General features: G+C 50.7%; 1 protein-coding gene across 1 annotated transcript in view; it reads right to left on the bottom strand.

Annotated features, from left to right (window-relative positions):
- Positions 1 to 417: 417 nt before the first annotated feature.
- The window catches only part of TRIP4 (thyroid hormone receptor interactor 4), a 35745-nt gene continuing 19255 nt past the window's right edge, over positions 418 to 16907 (bottom strand). Inside the window, exons 12-13 of the mRNA XM_075713704.1 lie at positions 5453 to 5555; positions 418 to 636 (exon numbers count right to left, since the gene is read on the bottom strand). Coding sequence (XP_075569819.1) covers positions 569 to 636; positions 5453 to 5555 — 171 coding nt within the window. The 3' untranslated portion in view covers positions 418 to 568. The remainder of the gene's footprint in view (positions 637 to 5452; positions 5556 to 16907) is intronic.

Raw genomic sequence — 16907 nt, 5'->3', positions numbered from 1 at the left:
GCAGGAACACAGCCCACCTCTCACCCCAAGTCCCCTGCATCCCCGAGTATGTGCTCAACAGGGCTTGGGCTCTCCAGCTTTTGGGAGCCATCCCCCTCGTCCCCTGCTTCTTGCCCTTCTCCTGCAAGGCCAGTGCCGCGATGTGCCTGACCCCATCTGGCCAAAAGACCTCGAGGCACATTTTGGGGAGAGAGATGTTACCAAAGCCAGGATACAGCTACCTCTTGCCTGTCGAGATAGATGAAGCTGGGCTGGCCACTGTCCTGGGATCCGGCACTCACAGGAGATGTGGAGATGCCAGCACTTGGTTGAATCCCACCCCATCAAGCTCCATCTCCCACCCACCCTTATCCGCAGTGTGTGACTTCTCGGTGAGCACAGGGCTGTTGGGTGAGAACTCGGTGCAAACGCATCTCTTTTAATGCTTTTTGGAATACAACGGATAAAGCAATACCTAAAAACGCTCTTGGATCCGTCTTGCACCTGCTTTCCAGAGTCGAGGACCATCCTGGCACCCTTTGGTGGCAGTCAGGTGCTGTGTGGGAAAGCAGCGCTACTCTCCTGCAGCTCACCCCATCGATTTCTGCTTCATTAACCCCTTCTTTGCTCCCTGATGGATCTTTGCATCCAGCTTCCCTGTAAAGAGCAGATTAAAAAAAAAAAAAACCACAACAAACCTCATCACTTTATTTTTAAATACTATTTGCAATGCAAATCAGCTGGAGGCAGCAAGGTCTCCTAGTTAGTGTGTTCCTGTCACATTCAATTATCGTGCTTGAGGAGCCAGGCATTTCCAGCTGCTGTGGCTTCCCTCCACAGGCGCGACACCAGGGAGTTGGGGGCAAGCATGTCCAACGTGGCAAAGAGATGCCGGAGCAGGAGAAATTCAGTGAGGAGGAGACTAAATTAACATCCAGCACTCGCCCGCCACTACCAGGGGGAAACCAATCCTTTCACTCACCCGCAGAATGCATGTTGACACATTCGAAGGAGATGGGGGATCATCAAGCACTGTGCTGGGGACATGTTTCTCTGCAGCGTGGCAGAAAGTTGGACTTGGGGACAATAAACCTCCAGCTTGGGAATGACGATGATGCAATGAGGCACAGAAGGTGATGGGGACACACCGCTCTGTGCTGCCAAGCACCAGGTTGGTGGCCTCCAAGGCCACCAGCTGGGAGGGCCGTGCTTGCTTTGCCACTGGGCAGCACCTCAGGGAGCCCAGGTGCCTGCAGCCAGCAGCTCCAGTGGGACCCAGAGCAAACACTCCCTCCCCTTGTCCTTCACAGCCCTCAGTGGCTTCACTGTGAGCTCTGCTTTCCCACCTGGGAGAGGAGCAGGACACCAGAACATGGAATTTGGGCAACTCCTGCAGAAGAAGCCAAAAGCTGGGCACAGCAAGGAAGCCAGGAGGGTGGTGTGGTGCCTCAGAGGAGCGTCCCCATCCCTCTCTCCCTGCCCATAAAAAGGAAGGATGCTCCCACTCTCCCAGGCAAAGCTCCCTCCTCCAAAAGCGAGAGGAAGAAAGGGAAGGTGACCTTAAGCAAGGCAGCACGGCAGAGAGCCAGCCTCCCAGAGAGGCTCTGCCATCAGCCAGTGCCGGTCACCTCCTCTAATGCCACGTCTCCCCAGGAATTTGCCTCCCTGCTCCTGCTCCCCTGTGTCTTCCCATCCTCCAAACGCCAGCCTCATCCTGTCTCTCTCTGTAGCTGGGAGAAGGGACGGGGCCTCCACTGCGTTGCAGAAGACAGCAGGAAAAACTGCAGAGCCTGCAGTGAGCTGTGGAAGACTGTCCCGGTCCCTGGGGAGCATCCCCTGCATTCCTCAAGAGGGACATTGACGGTCACCGTCATCACACCATCAGGAAGGGAAACAAAGGGATCAGAGCTTGATCCCAAAGGGATCAAAACAGAGCCCATCCCAGCAAAATCCGAGTGAGTTGGATGGAGCCGGAGCTGGCAGGCACCTCATCTGGGTCCCGCAGCATAGTCCCTCTAGGGAATCAAGCCCAGTGTCAACACATGGGTGAAGCACAGCCCATGCAGCCCCTGGGAGAGCTGCGTTGCTCCAGCCCAGCTACAGCATATGCAGATCTCATCCCTGGTGGGGACCAGATCCACCAGGCTCCAAACCGGTCCTGCTTTGGCCACTTCTCCAAAAACTGCCAGTAAATGCCCATGTGCCATGAGAAGCAGGTGCTTGTTCAGACAAAATGGCTCCAAACCAGCCAGAGACCATCACCTTCTCTTCAAACTGAGAAAATTTCTCAATTTCAGCTCAGTGAAGAGTCTGACAATGCTTTTCCCAGGAGAGGGAGGTTACAAAACTGCTTTGCTCAGGATGTCCCACCAAGACAACCCAGCCTCCCTGAAACCAGTCCTCCTCCTTCAGCTTGAGTTTTGGGCCAGCCTTGCTCCTGTCTGAGCTTGAGATCAATGCACCAAACCCATAACACGTGCAAAAAAAAATGTGAGCAAGGGTTTGCAAGTCACCGTGCCATAGATCTGCAAACTGAAACATGGCTACAGTCAGGTCAAAATTGGAACCAGGAACCAGATGCTACCGATGACTCGGTGCAGCAGTTGCCAACCTGCAACCCATGGGACACAAAACGGTGTCTGCAAAACTCTTCCACCATCACAAATGAGAAAATAAAAACTGAGGCCAAGTGAAAGGGCAAAATAGGGCATAACTTGAAGTGTCTGTTTGCAGACAGCGCTCTCGCCCTGAGCCACAGAGTTTGGAAGATGTTCTCCTACAAGGTCTGGGAGATCCACCATCCCCTATGCCACCCTATGCGGGAGAAGACTTTCCCCACCTGCCTAAGGATGGGGAAGAAGCCCTCTCCTTGCAATGGCTGGAAACAGGAACAGGCACCCAAGGCTGAGCCAGCACAGCCAGACTGTCTGGAAGTGGCATGTTGGACCATTGTGTCACCAAGCCGTGGGGTTTTTAGCAGGAGAAGGGCAGTGAGTCCACACTCATTCCATGCTCCGGTCCCCCACCACCAACGCTGTGTCACTTCCAGGGCTGTAAGCTTCATATTTAACATGCCTGCCTGCTCCTCCTGGACCCCAAAAACAATTGGGAGGCTCCTTGGCTCTATCAGCTGGCAAAGATAAAACATCACATGGGTAACCTTTAGGAAAAGGCTAAAAATAAGGCAACAACCCTAGGGTCCCCTTCTCTTTCCACTCAATGATTCAAGGACTCTCATCTTGCACTGTGACGTGTCCCTTCGCCTGCTCCTCCACACTCTTCCAGCCGTCAGCTGTTGAAGGGAGGTTTCTGAGCAATGCTCGAGGGAGGCTTCAGGGAAGCTGTTCAAGGAAATCTCCCATGAGAACCGCCACTGAGCTTTGCCTTCATGTGTTGAAACTAAGTGGGGACACGCTTGGGGACAGCTGTGCTCCCAAACACGATGCAAACACAGTGCCCATCCCTTCCACACAAACAATAACCCTGGCAGCAAAAATCCAGCTACGTTAGGGTTTTTTTTTCCCATCCCCGGGCTGCTAGAAATTACTGATTTGCAACGGAGAAGCATTCAGATGTCATCATGGCGAGGTCCATGCTGTTATCTGGCAAGGAAAACCGCTCCGGCTTGGCTTCCCAACAAGACAAACTGGCATTTTGTCATGGCTTGAGCCAGGCTGCAAGGAGACCACAGCAGCCAGCGAGATCAGGTGGAGACGTGAGCCGGCACCTTCCCCCTGCTCTGCTTCCAGCTTGGAGAATTAAGCTTTTGACTGCCTCGGACATGATGCCAGGTCCTATTAAAACAGCACCTTACCCCGATGAAAGGTCAAAGTGTTCCCTGCTCCTTCCGTAGGCTGTCACAAGTATCACCCAGACGGATGATGTCCCCTCCAGGAGAGAAATGTGCAACTCCACAGTCTCCCCCACTGCTGCTGTCATGACAGCTCCTGTCGGGATGGAGGGCAGGAAAGGCAGGCCAGCGGCAGGAGCGGGCAGCACAGGCAGCCGCCAGCACAGCCGGCTTCCTTCCAGGCTGTTAGACTGATCCTTCTTCAAGCAGGGAAGTGTCACAACACAAAGGAGACGATGTGACCGATGGGGAGGGGACCAGCAGCACCTGCACCCAGTGAGGCACGCCGCATGGCAGCTTCCCCTTCAGCCACTGTTGGCAACTCTCCCTACCACCACTGCATGGAGGCAGATGTGGCAGTGAAGGGGAATGAGAGCGCCTCTATGAGAGCAAGGACAGGGTAAAACAAGGGGGAAAAAAAAAAAAAAAAAAAAGGATGCAGTGCTGCTCCAGCACGCAACAGCAACAAGGCTGACAGCAACAAGGAAGACCTGTCCCCAGGGGAGGATGGTGCCACCACCAAGATCCGACCGCTGCATCTCACCAAGCATTGTTTGTTGTCATTGGCTGAACACACCTCTCAGATGTTGCTACAAAAGGCAGGGAAGAAACCAAATCTTTTTGCCCTGCTCAATACCCCAGCTGGGCAGGAATACCCGCAATGCCCAGAGAGAGACTAAAGTCGTGGGAGAACGGTGCTTCTCTGAGCAGAGAGGGAGAAAAAAAAAAACCAACAAAAATAACCCCACAGTGTGCTTGAAAAGCTCCTATTAACCGGTCCTGATAAATCCTGACGCTCCCGTGCCACTAGATAACTACTCCTGGAGAACCACGCTGCAAATGACAAAGAAAACCCAGTTGTCAGCTCTGCTAAACAAACAGCCAGACTACTGCTGCTTATGCTGCTTTTAGCTCGTCAAATTAATTTTTCACATCTCCTGAAAGCATGTACAGTGCCTTCCCCAGGCTGTGTGGTGGGGAGGCTGCTAATAAGGATGGAGCTGACTGCAGGGTCCCCAGCTGCTGCATCCCTCCTCCACCCTTTTTGCAGCAGCGGGCAGGAATAACTGGCAGCCTGCAGAGGGGCTGGTGGCTCATAAAAGGGACTAACGATGCTGGCAAGCAGAGCGTGGACAGATGCTGTGGCGCTTCCCTGCAAGCTCTGCCAGGACATCCCATCCTGCTGGCCTGTGGATGGAGAACATCCATCTGGCCCTGCAGCTCCTGCTGCTTCAAGCCCTCACCATCCTCATTGGCAAGACGGCAATTTTGAACCACAGGCAAGGAGCTAGCGCAGATCTGCCTGAGCATCGCTGCACCGGCTCATATCCTGACCCAGGCTGATGCCAGAAGCAGATCAGCTGCAGACCCGAGCGCTCTTTGACTCCCGAGTGTTTGCCTAGGCAGGAAGAGGCATGTATTTGGAAGGAAGCAACATCTGGGGAAAGGGGAACCAAAGACAAAAAAAATATTACAGATGTATTTGAGTCATTAAACAAACACCTATAGATCAAAGAGCACAGGGCAAAGGTTGCAAACTCATATGGCAAAGGCAAGCAGAGGTGGTGATGAGAGCAGGCACAAAAGGCCAAGGAGGGCATCTGTGGAAACTTTACTACTTACAGATTTTGGGTTTTCCTTTGATGGGAAACTTCACAACCATCTCCTGGGGATTAGTGCAGATAAAGACAAATGGAGACCCAGACTCCTGGCTCAGATCCGGATACTGCAAAACACAGACACGCACACAAAACAGAGTCAGACCAACCGCCGCGGGTGTGAAAAGAGCTTGGCGGTCAGGAGCAGAGAAATCATTATTTAAGACATAGGTTATATCTAGGCTGTAGCAGCTCAGACTAAACCAGTTCAAGAACGTTTAATGAAGAAAAAAAAAAATTTGCAGGTTTGGGTCTTAATCAGTGAGCCCCTTGCTAAGCTGCTTCTCATCATGCCTCTGTCAGAGCTTGCTCCCTTTTCGGATCTGCTCATTGAGCCACTTCCTTGTGTGCTCCCTAAACCTTTTCAGCCCCCTTTAGCACTGACCTGTGTTTCGCCGTGGGGTCAGGGGCCCTGCCCTCCCCAGCTTGCCTACTTGCTGCCTGCTTTGCGCTGGGACAAGCACAGGACCGATTTTCAGCCCAAAGCATTCCCAGATTCAGCTGACCGGGGATGTGGGTACCCCCACCAAACCCCATTCAGTTGTGGATTGCACACCAGCACCTCAACCGAAACAGCTTGGCCAACCCAACAAGGTGATGAACACCAGAAGGGTGGCCATGTCTTCTACTCAAGCAGTCGTCCCAGCTACGGATATACCCCCACCTCTTCCCCACAAAGCTCAGTCCAATCACAAGGGCTTTGAGATTTGGAGAGCGTGCACCATCCTGCTGTGGGATGCACAGCCCTTGAGATTTGTCTACGTCTTAAAGGGTGAGCGGTAGAAAAATTGCTTGCAACATGCCAGGTCAATGGCTTAGAGAAGCTGGCCATCTCCATGCAGGGCTGGCTCTGTTTAAGAGTCTACAGAGAGATTTCACTGCAGTGAAGACATGGGGAAATTTTATAGAAAGAGTATAAACAGATTGTTTCTCTCATTAACCATGGGGGGAAAAGGAGGAAAAAAAAAAAAAAAAAATCACTCAGCGAGGGAAGTGCACCGAAGTCCTGTCCGGATGCAGCTCAGCCTCACTGGTGTTCAGAAGTGAAATGCAAAACAGTAATAAAAAATGTATACACCGACCATCACTTCAGATTCTCCATTAGCTGCAGACCTTGCACTGACAGGCACAGAGGCAAGGGCGTGCCATGAAGGTGCTCCAGCCCAGGAAACTGGTTCAAACAGAGTGCAGAACTGGGTTTCCTTCCATGGGAAAACTGCCACCTTTTTTTTTTTTTTTTTTGCTCCCCTGCCTTCCTCAAGCAGATCTGTCAAGGCTGCTGTAGGGGACAGGATGACAGACCAGATGGAGCAGTGCATCCTGGCAAACCCCCCATTTGATACTAACAAATGACTTCTAGGCTGAGTGTTTGAAAAGCTCTCACTGACCTGCCAAGATGAGTTTGGATTTGCCCTGGAACAGCTGGGCACAGAGAGGGGAGCAGGGAGCAACCTGGTCTCCCTGCACTGTAGCAGCATTTGGCAGCATTGCCAGCGGTTAGGGGAGATTTACAGAAGCCCGACAGTGGGATTGGATCAACCAGGGAAAATGTTTCCAGCCCCTCTCATTTTACAACAGTATGTAAGAGCTGTTCACTGGGCAAGACAGAGAGATGTACGTGCACCTAGCTGCTCTGTACAACACCCACACTGGGGGAGAGAGCCACACTGATCTGCATCGCATGCAGATGCCCTGTTGTACCAATCTGGGGTTGAAGAGGTTTCTTCCTCTTTTTTTGGCTAAGCCACATTACTTGACTTGCTTCCACTGCTCTATGCTGATGCCAAGGATTTTTATCTCCCATCTGCAGGGAAGGAGGATCTTGGAAGTTTAGAAAGAGCCAATGTGAATATCTCCAGCCAGCACCTGGTGAGTGCGAAATGCTGGCGCTGCTTTATTGCACTCGGCATCACGCAGTTGACTGGTAGCCCCTCTATAGCCAGCAGACCTGACTTACCCAGCAGTTCCCACACTAGCATGGCCTCTGAAGGTCACACCATAAAGTGGTGGGGTGTAAGCCACCATCCAGACCTCATCACAGAGGTGGTCTGTACCCACTCTACCACACGTAGTTCAGCCAGTGGCTTCTTCAGCCAGGTTGTGTGTCCGGGACCGGTGTGTCATAGAGGTCTTGCTTCCTGGAGTACAGCTTCTAGGTGGACCTGGACATCACCATGTCCCCCTTCATGCACTTTACAGGCCCTCACACAGGGACTATCCCAGTAACGGGTACCCAGGCATTGGCAGCAAAAGCAACAACCAGGTTAGCTTCTCCACTGACAGCTTTCATCTGAAACCAGGATCAAGCCTTCAGCTCCAAAAGCTTCCAGCTCAATCCAATCCCAAGGCCGAGGCAGATGCCACAGCTGCAACTTAGTTTTACACTTCCACGCTGCAGCCTTTCATCTTTGCTCCCAGGGTACATTTCTGTACGTGTGCCAAATCTATCTGTGTCCTGCATTTTAAAATCCTTGATCCTTCCTCTGGCATCTCATTCCCAGGAGGCAGGGAAGAAGCCCCTTGTTGAGCCCACTGCATTTAAGGCTTCCTATTGTATCTACCCCAGAAACCTCTTATCCCATCCTGGTGAACAACAAAAGCAGAATATTCCTGCCTGCCAGAGCTGAGAAAAAGCCGTAACCCTTTCCTCTGCCTAGAGACAAGATGCTCCCAGGTGGAGAAGATGGGGCTGAGCTCCCAGAGGATGCCGAGCCAACCTAATAGCCAGGTTCCCCTCTTCCCCCACTCCCTTCCACAAGTCAATTCAACTTGTTGTCCCTGCAGAAATTTAGGGAGGTTTTGGGCAAAGTCAGTTTTCTATTGGGTTAATAGGCTGAACTGCTCAAAGAAGGGTCCAGTGAAGTGGGTGAATGGCAGGAGCACATGGCTGGGGGCTAGTAGGAGCTGAGACTCCTCTCAGAGAGCAGCAAGAGATTAGACATGCCCACTGTACCTCCTGAAACCACTGCCTGCAACCTGAACAGAGAAACAGTGAGATACTCTTGTGCCACACGACACATCACCAGAATCAAAAGCAGAGCCTCTCCCCACTGCACCTGTAACAAGCTGCCAATATTTAATGTGTTTAGAAACCACCTCCATGGACCTCATTCTTAGAAGTCACTGGAGCTGTTACTATTTCCTACCCAAAATCTCTCCCTGTTGCTATTCAGTCCCTTAAACAGCGCTCGCTCTTGACCTCACGCATGATCACCATAAGCAACATTGCCTGTAGACACCTACAGACTGTGTCTACACTATCTTGTCTCATCATCAACAGGATCAAGACATCAAGTGGCAGCACTCCTCCACCTCTACAGCTCTTTCTGCAGCTTAGCTCAGTGCTAGGACATCGGTACCTACCTGCCCCGTGCCGAAGATGCCTCTCCTATTGGCAACTATTCAGCTGACCTACACTTTCAGCAGAGCTGCTGCCACCAAGATACCAAACACAATTGCCTCTGTTACATTTTCCAAAGCTGCCTAAGTATCTAACAAGTAGAAAACTCATTTCTCAGTGTTTTTGCTGTTAGAGGTCAGTCGAGTCACTCTACAGTCTGCAACAAAGTAAGTTTAAGAGACAGAGAACAAATTTACTCCAAACTACTAAAAGCCACAGACAGCGGCCACTGCCCCTCAGCGCTTCAGCAAACCTGAGACTTGTAGAAAAAGCACAAAAGCCACATCTGGTGTGCCAGAAAGAGAAGACAGAGCATATCCCCAGTAAGGAGGATCTGCAACATCAATTTTTTAAATAAAAGGTCAATTTAAAGGGAAACCACACTCCCTCTCTACAAAAGACCAAGAATCAAATCCAGCCAGGAGTCTGATGGGGGATGTTACTTCCTAATTTCAACCACACTCATCATTATAATCTTGAGTGTGTAAATAAGACAGGTGCCAGTACTCCAGGCTTTGACATTGCCTCCACTGGGAACCAACACAGCATTTAGGAGAAGGTGGTTAAAAAGACCCCTTACAACAAATAAAAGTCACAGAGGCCAGATTGTCCCTCAAGAAGGATAAAACCCACCCTCATCCAATCCTGCAGATGATCAGGAAAGCTCAAAAGAGAGGGGTTATGCAATGTAACTACAGTGTAAAAAAAATGATTCAGCCTCCTTTCAAACCTTCTGCCACCTCGTAGCGGGCTTACGATGAGGCAGTTGGGAGGACGGTGGGCTCCGTGGGCTGAGAACAGCCAGCACAGCTTACCAACTGCTGCTCCAGCCCACTGCTTTGCACAGTCGAAAACCCCACATACATTCTCCATACACCAGCATCCATGCAACCACCACCCTCCCTGCTCATCCTATCTCTGTGACCGCACCATTTGGGCTTCAATTTGCTGCTAACAGGTTTGTAAGATCCTAGCTGTGAAGAAATTAGCAGGGTAGCGGGGGGGTGGGGGCACGGATGGCAGAGGGGAAGCAGATCTCAAGACGGCTTAACACACACAGAAAGAGCTTGAAGTTAAATGTAATGTCTGAGTACAAGCTGGAAAAGGGAGCTGAGCTCTTGGCTCCTCCAAAAACCAGCCACCAGATTTGCCCTCTCACTAGAGCCAGCACTTTGAACATACATTAAGTGGCTATCAGATGTCCCCAACAGCCACCCCAATCAAGCTGCAAGCAGGGATAATTGCTCCCTACACTTTGTTTTCACCGTACCTCACCTCCCATCACCAGCTTGTCATCACCAGAAATAGCAGCAGGGCTGCCCAGCCTCCCCACTCCACAGCCCACAGCAAAAGAGCAAAGGAGGGGACAAGTCAGCCTGGAGCCAGCAGAGACATGAACACACCTTCTCTGACATTTGAGAAAAAAAAAAAAAAAAAAACAACCTGCTAATTTTTTCCCCCCCTCCAATCTGTTAAAGTAAATATTTTTTCCCTGATTTGGGTAAAGCCTGCAGCAGGATGTGGGGGCCATGCAGGCTTGCCCAGCATCACTCATCACAATGTGGGGTTCAGGACCCTTAGCTCGTCCTGATTCCATCTCAGCAGTGGAAAAAAAATAAAAAAAAATGGAGAAGGGTTGTCCCAAGTCCTTCAATTTCTTCACCCGTCCCCAATAAGCTGTGTTTGCTTGAACCCGAGTGCTGTGAACCAAAGGCAGGGGAATCGAAAGAGCCAAAGGAAAACATATCGGGGGGGAGCCAAACCGTCACTAACGAGATGAGCTCTGCTCTGGTGCATCCGAGGAAGGAACAAAGGCACCGCATGCAATGGAGCAGCAGCTCTGCGCAGCACAAAGCCAAAACACTCCCCAGCAGCTTTGTTAGCGACCTTTCAAGAGCATCTTTTGCTCTCATTAAGTTCTCCGGACACAAAAGGAGACAAACAAATGCAGTGCAAAAGACCGAATGCTAACACTGGGTGGGAATAGCCCCCGAGTTTTACACAGGCTGGCCTACAGAGCCCTGCAATGCAGCCCGAGCTCCCCTCCACTCTTCTTGCCCATCAAGCGCACGACTGCCCAGCCCCAGTGCACATCCTGGTTAGCCAGAGCGCTGCAGAGAACTGCACGCTGGAACCTGTAGTCCTTCAGCGGGTCACCACCATCCTCTCCATCTTACAGCTGCCAGGGGGTGGCCTTGGGGCACTGGCACCGAATGGCAAGGAGGTGGTTGAGATGTTCTGCAAGGTTAATAATGGAAAGGGTTGAATCATTTTCCTGGCGTGCCTCCTTGGTGAAGAACAGGGGAAATACAGCTTGCTCTGCCAGGCAGCGCCAGGCCAGGACACCAGCTCCAGCCTTCACTTCCCTGCTGCTCTCTAAGAGCTTTGAAATAAAAGAGGCAGCGCTGGAAAGCAACACTGTCTGGAAAGAATAAAAGCAAGTGTAGCCCATGTGTTGGCAAGAGAGCTCACCGTAAAATCCATTCAAAGGGGGAAAAAAAAAAAAAAAAATCTTGGCAGAGACGGCGTCCCCTCCAAAAGAGCAAGGCTGCTGTAACTAGCAGTGGCAATAAATCAGCTTTCCCCAGCAGGCTAAAATACGCACTGGGCTCTTCCCCGGGTGTTATGAGAAGCCCCTTGGCCACGTGCAAGGGAGGGGAGTGGGATGCAAAGCATCCCCCTGGAAGCCAGGCGCAACTTCCTTCACCCCGTTTTCTTCATGATTTGTGGGAAAGGTGGATCCGCTCTTCTTTCATGCCTCATAAGCTTCATAGCTGTCAGACTAACGTAAAAAGTAATTAACTACTAAACAGCCATTTTCTCCTCCTCTCCGGAGGGAAATTGCTCACCATCCAGCTAGAAAATGTTTCTTTAGTGGTTTGCAAAGGGAAAAAGAAAGTCAGGAATTTCTGGTGAGTGATGGGGGTGCCGCAGCCAAAGAGGGACATTTGCAGAGCCTGCAACAGGATACAGGAGAAACGGAGCCCTCAGAAATGAGAGAGAGGATGCTTATCCAGTTGCGGGTGCTGCAAACTCCCCAATTCCAGTTCAGGCACTACCAGCAGTAACCCCAGTTCCTGCCTTCAGATAACCCGCAGAGCTGCCCGGGTACAGCTGCAGCCAAAACTGATCCAGTGCTTGAAGTTCAGTTATCGGCTCTGCAGTCCATCTACAGGTAGGAGCTATTTAATACCAAGTGGAAAAAAATAATCCCACCCTTCTCACAGTCTGCAGGACCAGCCTTCAAGAACTGCTGGGCCCAAGCAGCATCCATCCCTGTCACTTTTCCAAGGAGAGTGGTGTTGAAGCATCATTTCCCTGTCTGTTGTTCTAACAGCAGTAGTCTCCACCGCCTCTTTACACAGATGTTCACTTTGGGGGATTATCTAGCCAATCGCCCAACCCAGCCTTCACCCTGAAGTGCTCTATGGCACATTTCCCCAAAGGTGACACCCAGCTGGCAACAGGAGCCATCGCCTGAGCCAGGAGATCCAGGTTTGCTGCTGCTCTGTGTCACCTTCTCCTGACTTAGATCTCCAGTTTTGGAAAGAGCTTGCAGAGCACCAAGTGCTTCACTTCAAGGTTTGATCTCCCTCATTACACAGTCTTGCACTATACTTTCAACTTTGAGCACGTTTTCAAGTATCATCTTCTAAGGACCCATTCCGTCTGCCTTAGCACAGGCCAGCCAGCCTTTGGCCTGCAAGAAACATAACATTTTCCTAAACAGAAACTCCAAAGCAGATCCAACTTTCTAGAAACGCCAAATTTTCTAGCCTGAGGCAGAAACATCCAATACTGCAGTCCTGTGAACATGCACCCGAGGAACTCTACATGCCTGCTGCCCTTGGCCACAGAAGACCACATGGATACAGAGGTGCCACTCCGCAGAGGCTGGGTTAGAAAAGGGATATGTGCCGACATTCAATCCAAATCAACAGAACAGGCAAAAAAGAAAAAAAGCAGGATCGCAATGAAACACAAACAAAAGCCAGCAGCCAAACTTTTGTTTGAAAGCCTGTCAGGTCTAGACTGCAACGTGTGAGGAACAGCTCAAAACCACAGCTGCTAATGGTTATGGATTTGGCAATCAAAATGTCTTTGTTAAAAAAAAAAAAAAGTTAACTGCCTTACTATTGAGGTTACAAACCGCAGCCTTGATGCATTGTTGCAGTCAACATCCTCCCTGCTGTTTTTGAGAGCTTACATCTGCTGCTGGCAGATCATGTGCTGGCACAGGCTTCCTTTGCGAGGATGCGCAAGGAATTTTGCTAGCCTGCCTTCCTTTCCCCTTCTTCCCACAACGATGCCTGTCAGTCCTTGCCTGCTCTGCCACTCGCATGCTTAGCTGGTATGCAACCAGATCCAGACGCAGCAGGCTGGGATTGCTGCAGGATTGCTTTCATTAGCCAGCTGGATCCTTCCAGTGGGTGTTCTCCACCACCTAGCCTCAAGCCCGGCTCTTGTTGTGTTCCTACACAAGCTGCACTTTGATTCAAAGGGCAGGGGAAGCAATTAAAATGTAGTAAGTAATAACAGGACTTTGAAATGTAGATTTAATATTCAAACTCGTGCTGGTGCACTCAGATTTTTAAAATGCTGAGCAGTCTGCCAGGGCTCCAACCCACAGGGAGATCTAGAGGACTCTGGTGCCGGCAAACACTGGGCACACTGCACCCCCCTTGCTTTCCGTGAACAGACATCACAAGGACCTACAGCCATCAACACCATTCAGCAGCTCAAATCCCAGCCTGAGAAAACACCCAACCATGGTAAACCCTACAAGCAGCGCAAGAAGGGCTTGTGATGTTTATAGAGTGCCTGATGACTGTCGGGGGAAACTGGGTGGACATGGAAAAATATTCAATAGTATACTAGGTTCAGCTGAAAGAGACATTTTCATCCTCCTGTGCTAAGGGACAGTGGAGGCAGGGCTAACCTCAGCTGCAACATAGTCCCACCACCTGTGCTGCTGGAGGAAAGCTGGCAAGGAGGAGGAAAGAGGTGATGGGGAGGAGGAGACAAGGGGAAACCAGACCACCTGCTTCTGCTCAAGCAGCTCAGAACGCCTGCACCCTGCTAGATACAGCCAGACATTTTCAAGCAGCTTCATAAAGTCCTTTCATAAATCAAAGCAGCAAAGCAAAGGGGTAAAAATGGCACGGCCAAGTGCAACAGGTGATGGAGATCAAAAAAAAAACCCCTTTGGTGAACACAGCCCTGCACAAATAAGGCATCCACATTCCTGCCCTGGTTTACTTTGGCAGCCACTGCTCCCCACGCTGACCCTTGCTGCTACTCCCCAAGGAGGTGTGATGCCAGCAGCTGCTTCCAGCTGTTGATTCAATCCCACCAACACGCTGGGATTTCTCATGGCCCAACTCATGGCAGAACCAGGATATGCATCTGAGTGACCGGTCTGTTCGGGGTTATGAAATTGATAACACGCCAAAGAAAGCTTAAGCAAGTGTAGTCCTTGGGCACTAGTACATTTACTGCGGTGGTTATATTCTGTAGCTGCCAGCTCCCCAGTCATTTGGGGTCACTACCTAAATGGCGGCCATGGCTCAATGTGGCAGAGCCATAACTGGACGGCGAAGATGTAGAACACCTGAGCAGCAGCCAGGCTTGAGGTCAATTTTATCTAACCTTTGGTTTCAGGATTAAATAAAAACCAAACACCAAGAAGGCGGCAAGTATCAGTGACCACATCTGAAAGGACAAAAAAAAAAAAAAACACCCAGATCACTGACTAGTTTGCTGAAATGGTAGCAGAGGCTAAGTCCACAGTCATCATTAATTAAGTCATATGCTTCAGCCCTGGCTTTGTTTTTTCCCTAGGGTCTAGGAAACCAGAGGAGAGGGCAAGCTAGCCTCTATCATTCGATTTCTTTGGCATGTTAATGCATTCCTAAATTAATCATCATCAAGCGACAATCTCTCCTTCATCTTAACAGACTGAGCAGTGGCCTCAGTAAACCTGCTGGCTTATGCAAGGCAGCTGGAGCCTTAGAAGAGTCTCTGATGAAAACCAAAGCACTTCACACAAGGAAAAACTCCCCCATGTCTTACCATCTATAATCCAAAACAGCTGCATGCCTGCTCTGCTCTGCTCCTAGAACCAGAAACCGGGGGGGCTTTACACAGTGAGAAACCAAACAGAGATGCATCACCTGTAGGTCCCTGCAAACCAGACTAATGCCTAATACCTCTTGATCTGGCATCAGGCTACATGCAAAAGACAAATCCAGCTTAGGAGAATTCAGGGACCTGTAAAGTTCAAAGAATTTTCATCAGTTGCAACCATTAACAGCCACCTAGATTGGTGTAAGGAATCAGGCAAGGAAGGGAAGAGACCAGCATGGCTGAGTTGAGACCTGCTGGTCAAACTAAAGAGCAAGAGGGAACTTCACAGGCAGTGGAAGCAGGGACAGGTGTCCTGGGAAGAGTACAGGGAAGCTGCTCGGTTGTGTAGGGATGGGGTCAGGAAGGCCAAGGCGCAGCTGGAGCTGCATTTGTCAAGGGATGTAAAGAATAACAAGAAGGGCTTCTACAGGTACATCAACCAGAAAAGGAAGGTTAAAGAAAGTGTACTCCCCTTTATGAACAAGAATGGTGACCTAGGATCAACAGATGAGGAGAAAGCGGAGGTACTCAACAACTTCTTTGCCTCGGTCTTCACCAGCAACCTCTCTCCTCACCCCTCCTGAGTTGATGGACTGCAAGATGGGGACCAGGGGGGTAAAGCCCCTCCCACTGTAAGGGAAGATCAGGTTCGAGACCACCTGAGGAACCTGAATGTACACAAGTCTCTGGGACCTGATGAGATACATCCTAGAGTCCTCAGGGAATTGGTTGATGTAGTTGCCAAGCCACTCTCCATAATATTTGAAAAGTCATGGCAGTCAGGTGAAGTCCCTGATGACGGGAAAAAGGGGAATGTTGTGCCCATTTTTAAAAAGGGAAGAAAGGAGGACCCTGGGAACTACCGACCTGTCAGCCTCACCTCTGTGCCTGGGAAGATCATGGAGCAGATCCTCCCAGAAGCTATGCTCAAGCACATGGAAGACAGGAAAGTGATTCGAGACAGCCAGCACAGCTTCACCAAGGGCAAGTCCTGCCTGACTAACCTAGTGGCTTTCTATGAAGGAGTGACTGCATCAGTGGACAAGGGAAAAACAATGGATGTCATCTATTTGGATTTCTGTAAAGCCTTTGACACAGTCCCCCACAACATCCTTCTCTCTAAATTGGGGAGATACAGAGTTGATACGTGGACTGTTCGGTGGATAAGGAATTGGTTGGATGGTCTCATCCAGAGAGTCATGGTCAACAGCTCGATGTCCACATGGAGACTGGGGACAAGTGGAGTCCCTTAGGGGTCTGTACTGGGACGAGTGCTGTTTAACATCTTCATCAATGACATAGACAGTGGGATTGAGTGCACCCTCAGCAAGTTTGCAGATGACAGCAAGCTGAGTGGTGCAGCTGACATGGCACAAGCACAAGATGTCATCCAAAGGAACCTGGACAAGCTGGAGAAGTGGGCCTGTGTGAACCTCATGAGGTTCAACAAGGCCAAGGGCAAGGTCCTGCACCTGGGTCAGGGCAACCCCCGGTATCAGTACAGGTTGGGGGATGAAGGGATTGAGAGCAGCCCTGCGGAGAAGGACTTGGGGGTACTGGTGGATGAAAAGCTGGACATGAGCCAACAAGGTGCACTTGCAGCCCAGAAGCCAACCGTATCCTGGGCTGCATCAAAGGAAGCGTGGCCAGCAGGTCAAAGGAGGTGATTCTGCCCCTCTACTCTGCTCTGGTGAGACCTCACCTGGAGTACTGCGTCCACCTCTGGAGCCCTCAGCACAAGAAGGATATGGACCTGCTGGAGCGGGTCCAGAGGAGGGCCGCAAACTGACCTGCAGGCTGGAGCACCTCTCCTACGAGGACAGGCTGAGAGAGTTGGGGTTGTTCAGCCTAGAGAAGAGAAGGCTGCGAGGAGACTTTATTGCGGCCTTTCAGT

Source organism: Pelecanus crispus, chromosome 7, assembly GCF_030463565.1.
Source record: "Pelecanus crispus isolate bPelCri1 chromosome 7, bPelCri1.pri, whole genome shotgun sequence".
NCBI lineage: Eukaryota > Metazoa > Chordata > Aves > Pelecaniformes > Pelecanidae > Pelecanus > Pelecanus crispus.
This window is presented reverse-complemented; position numbering and strand designations above follow the sequence as displayed.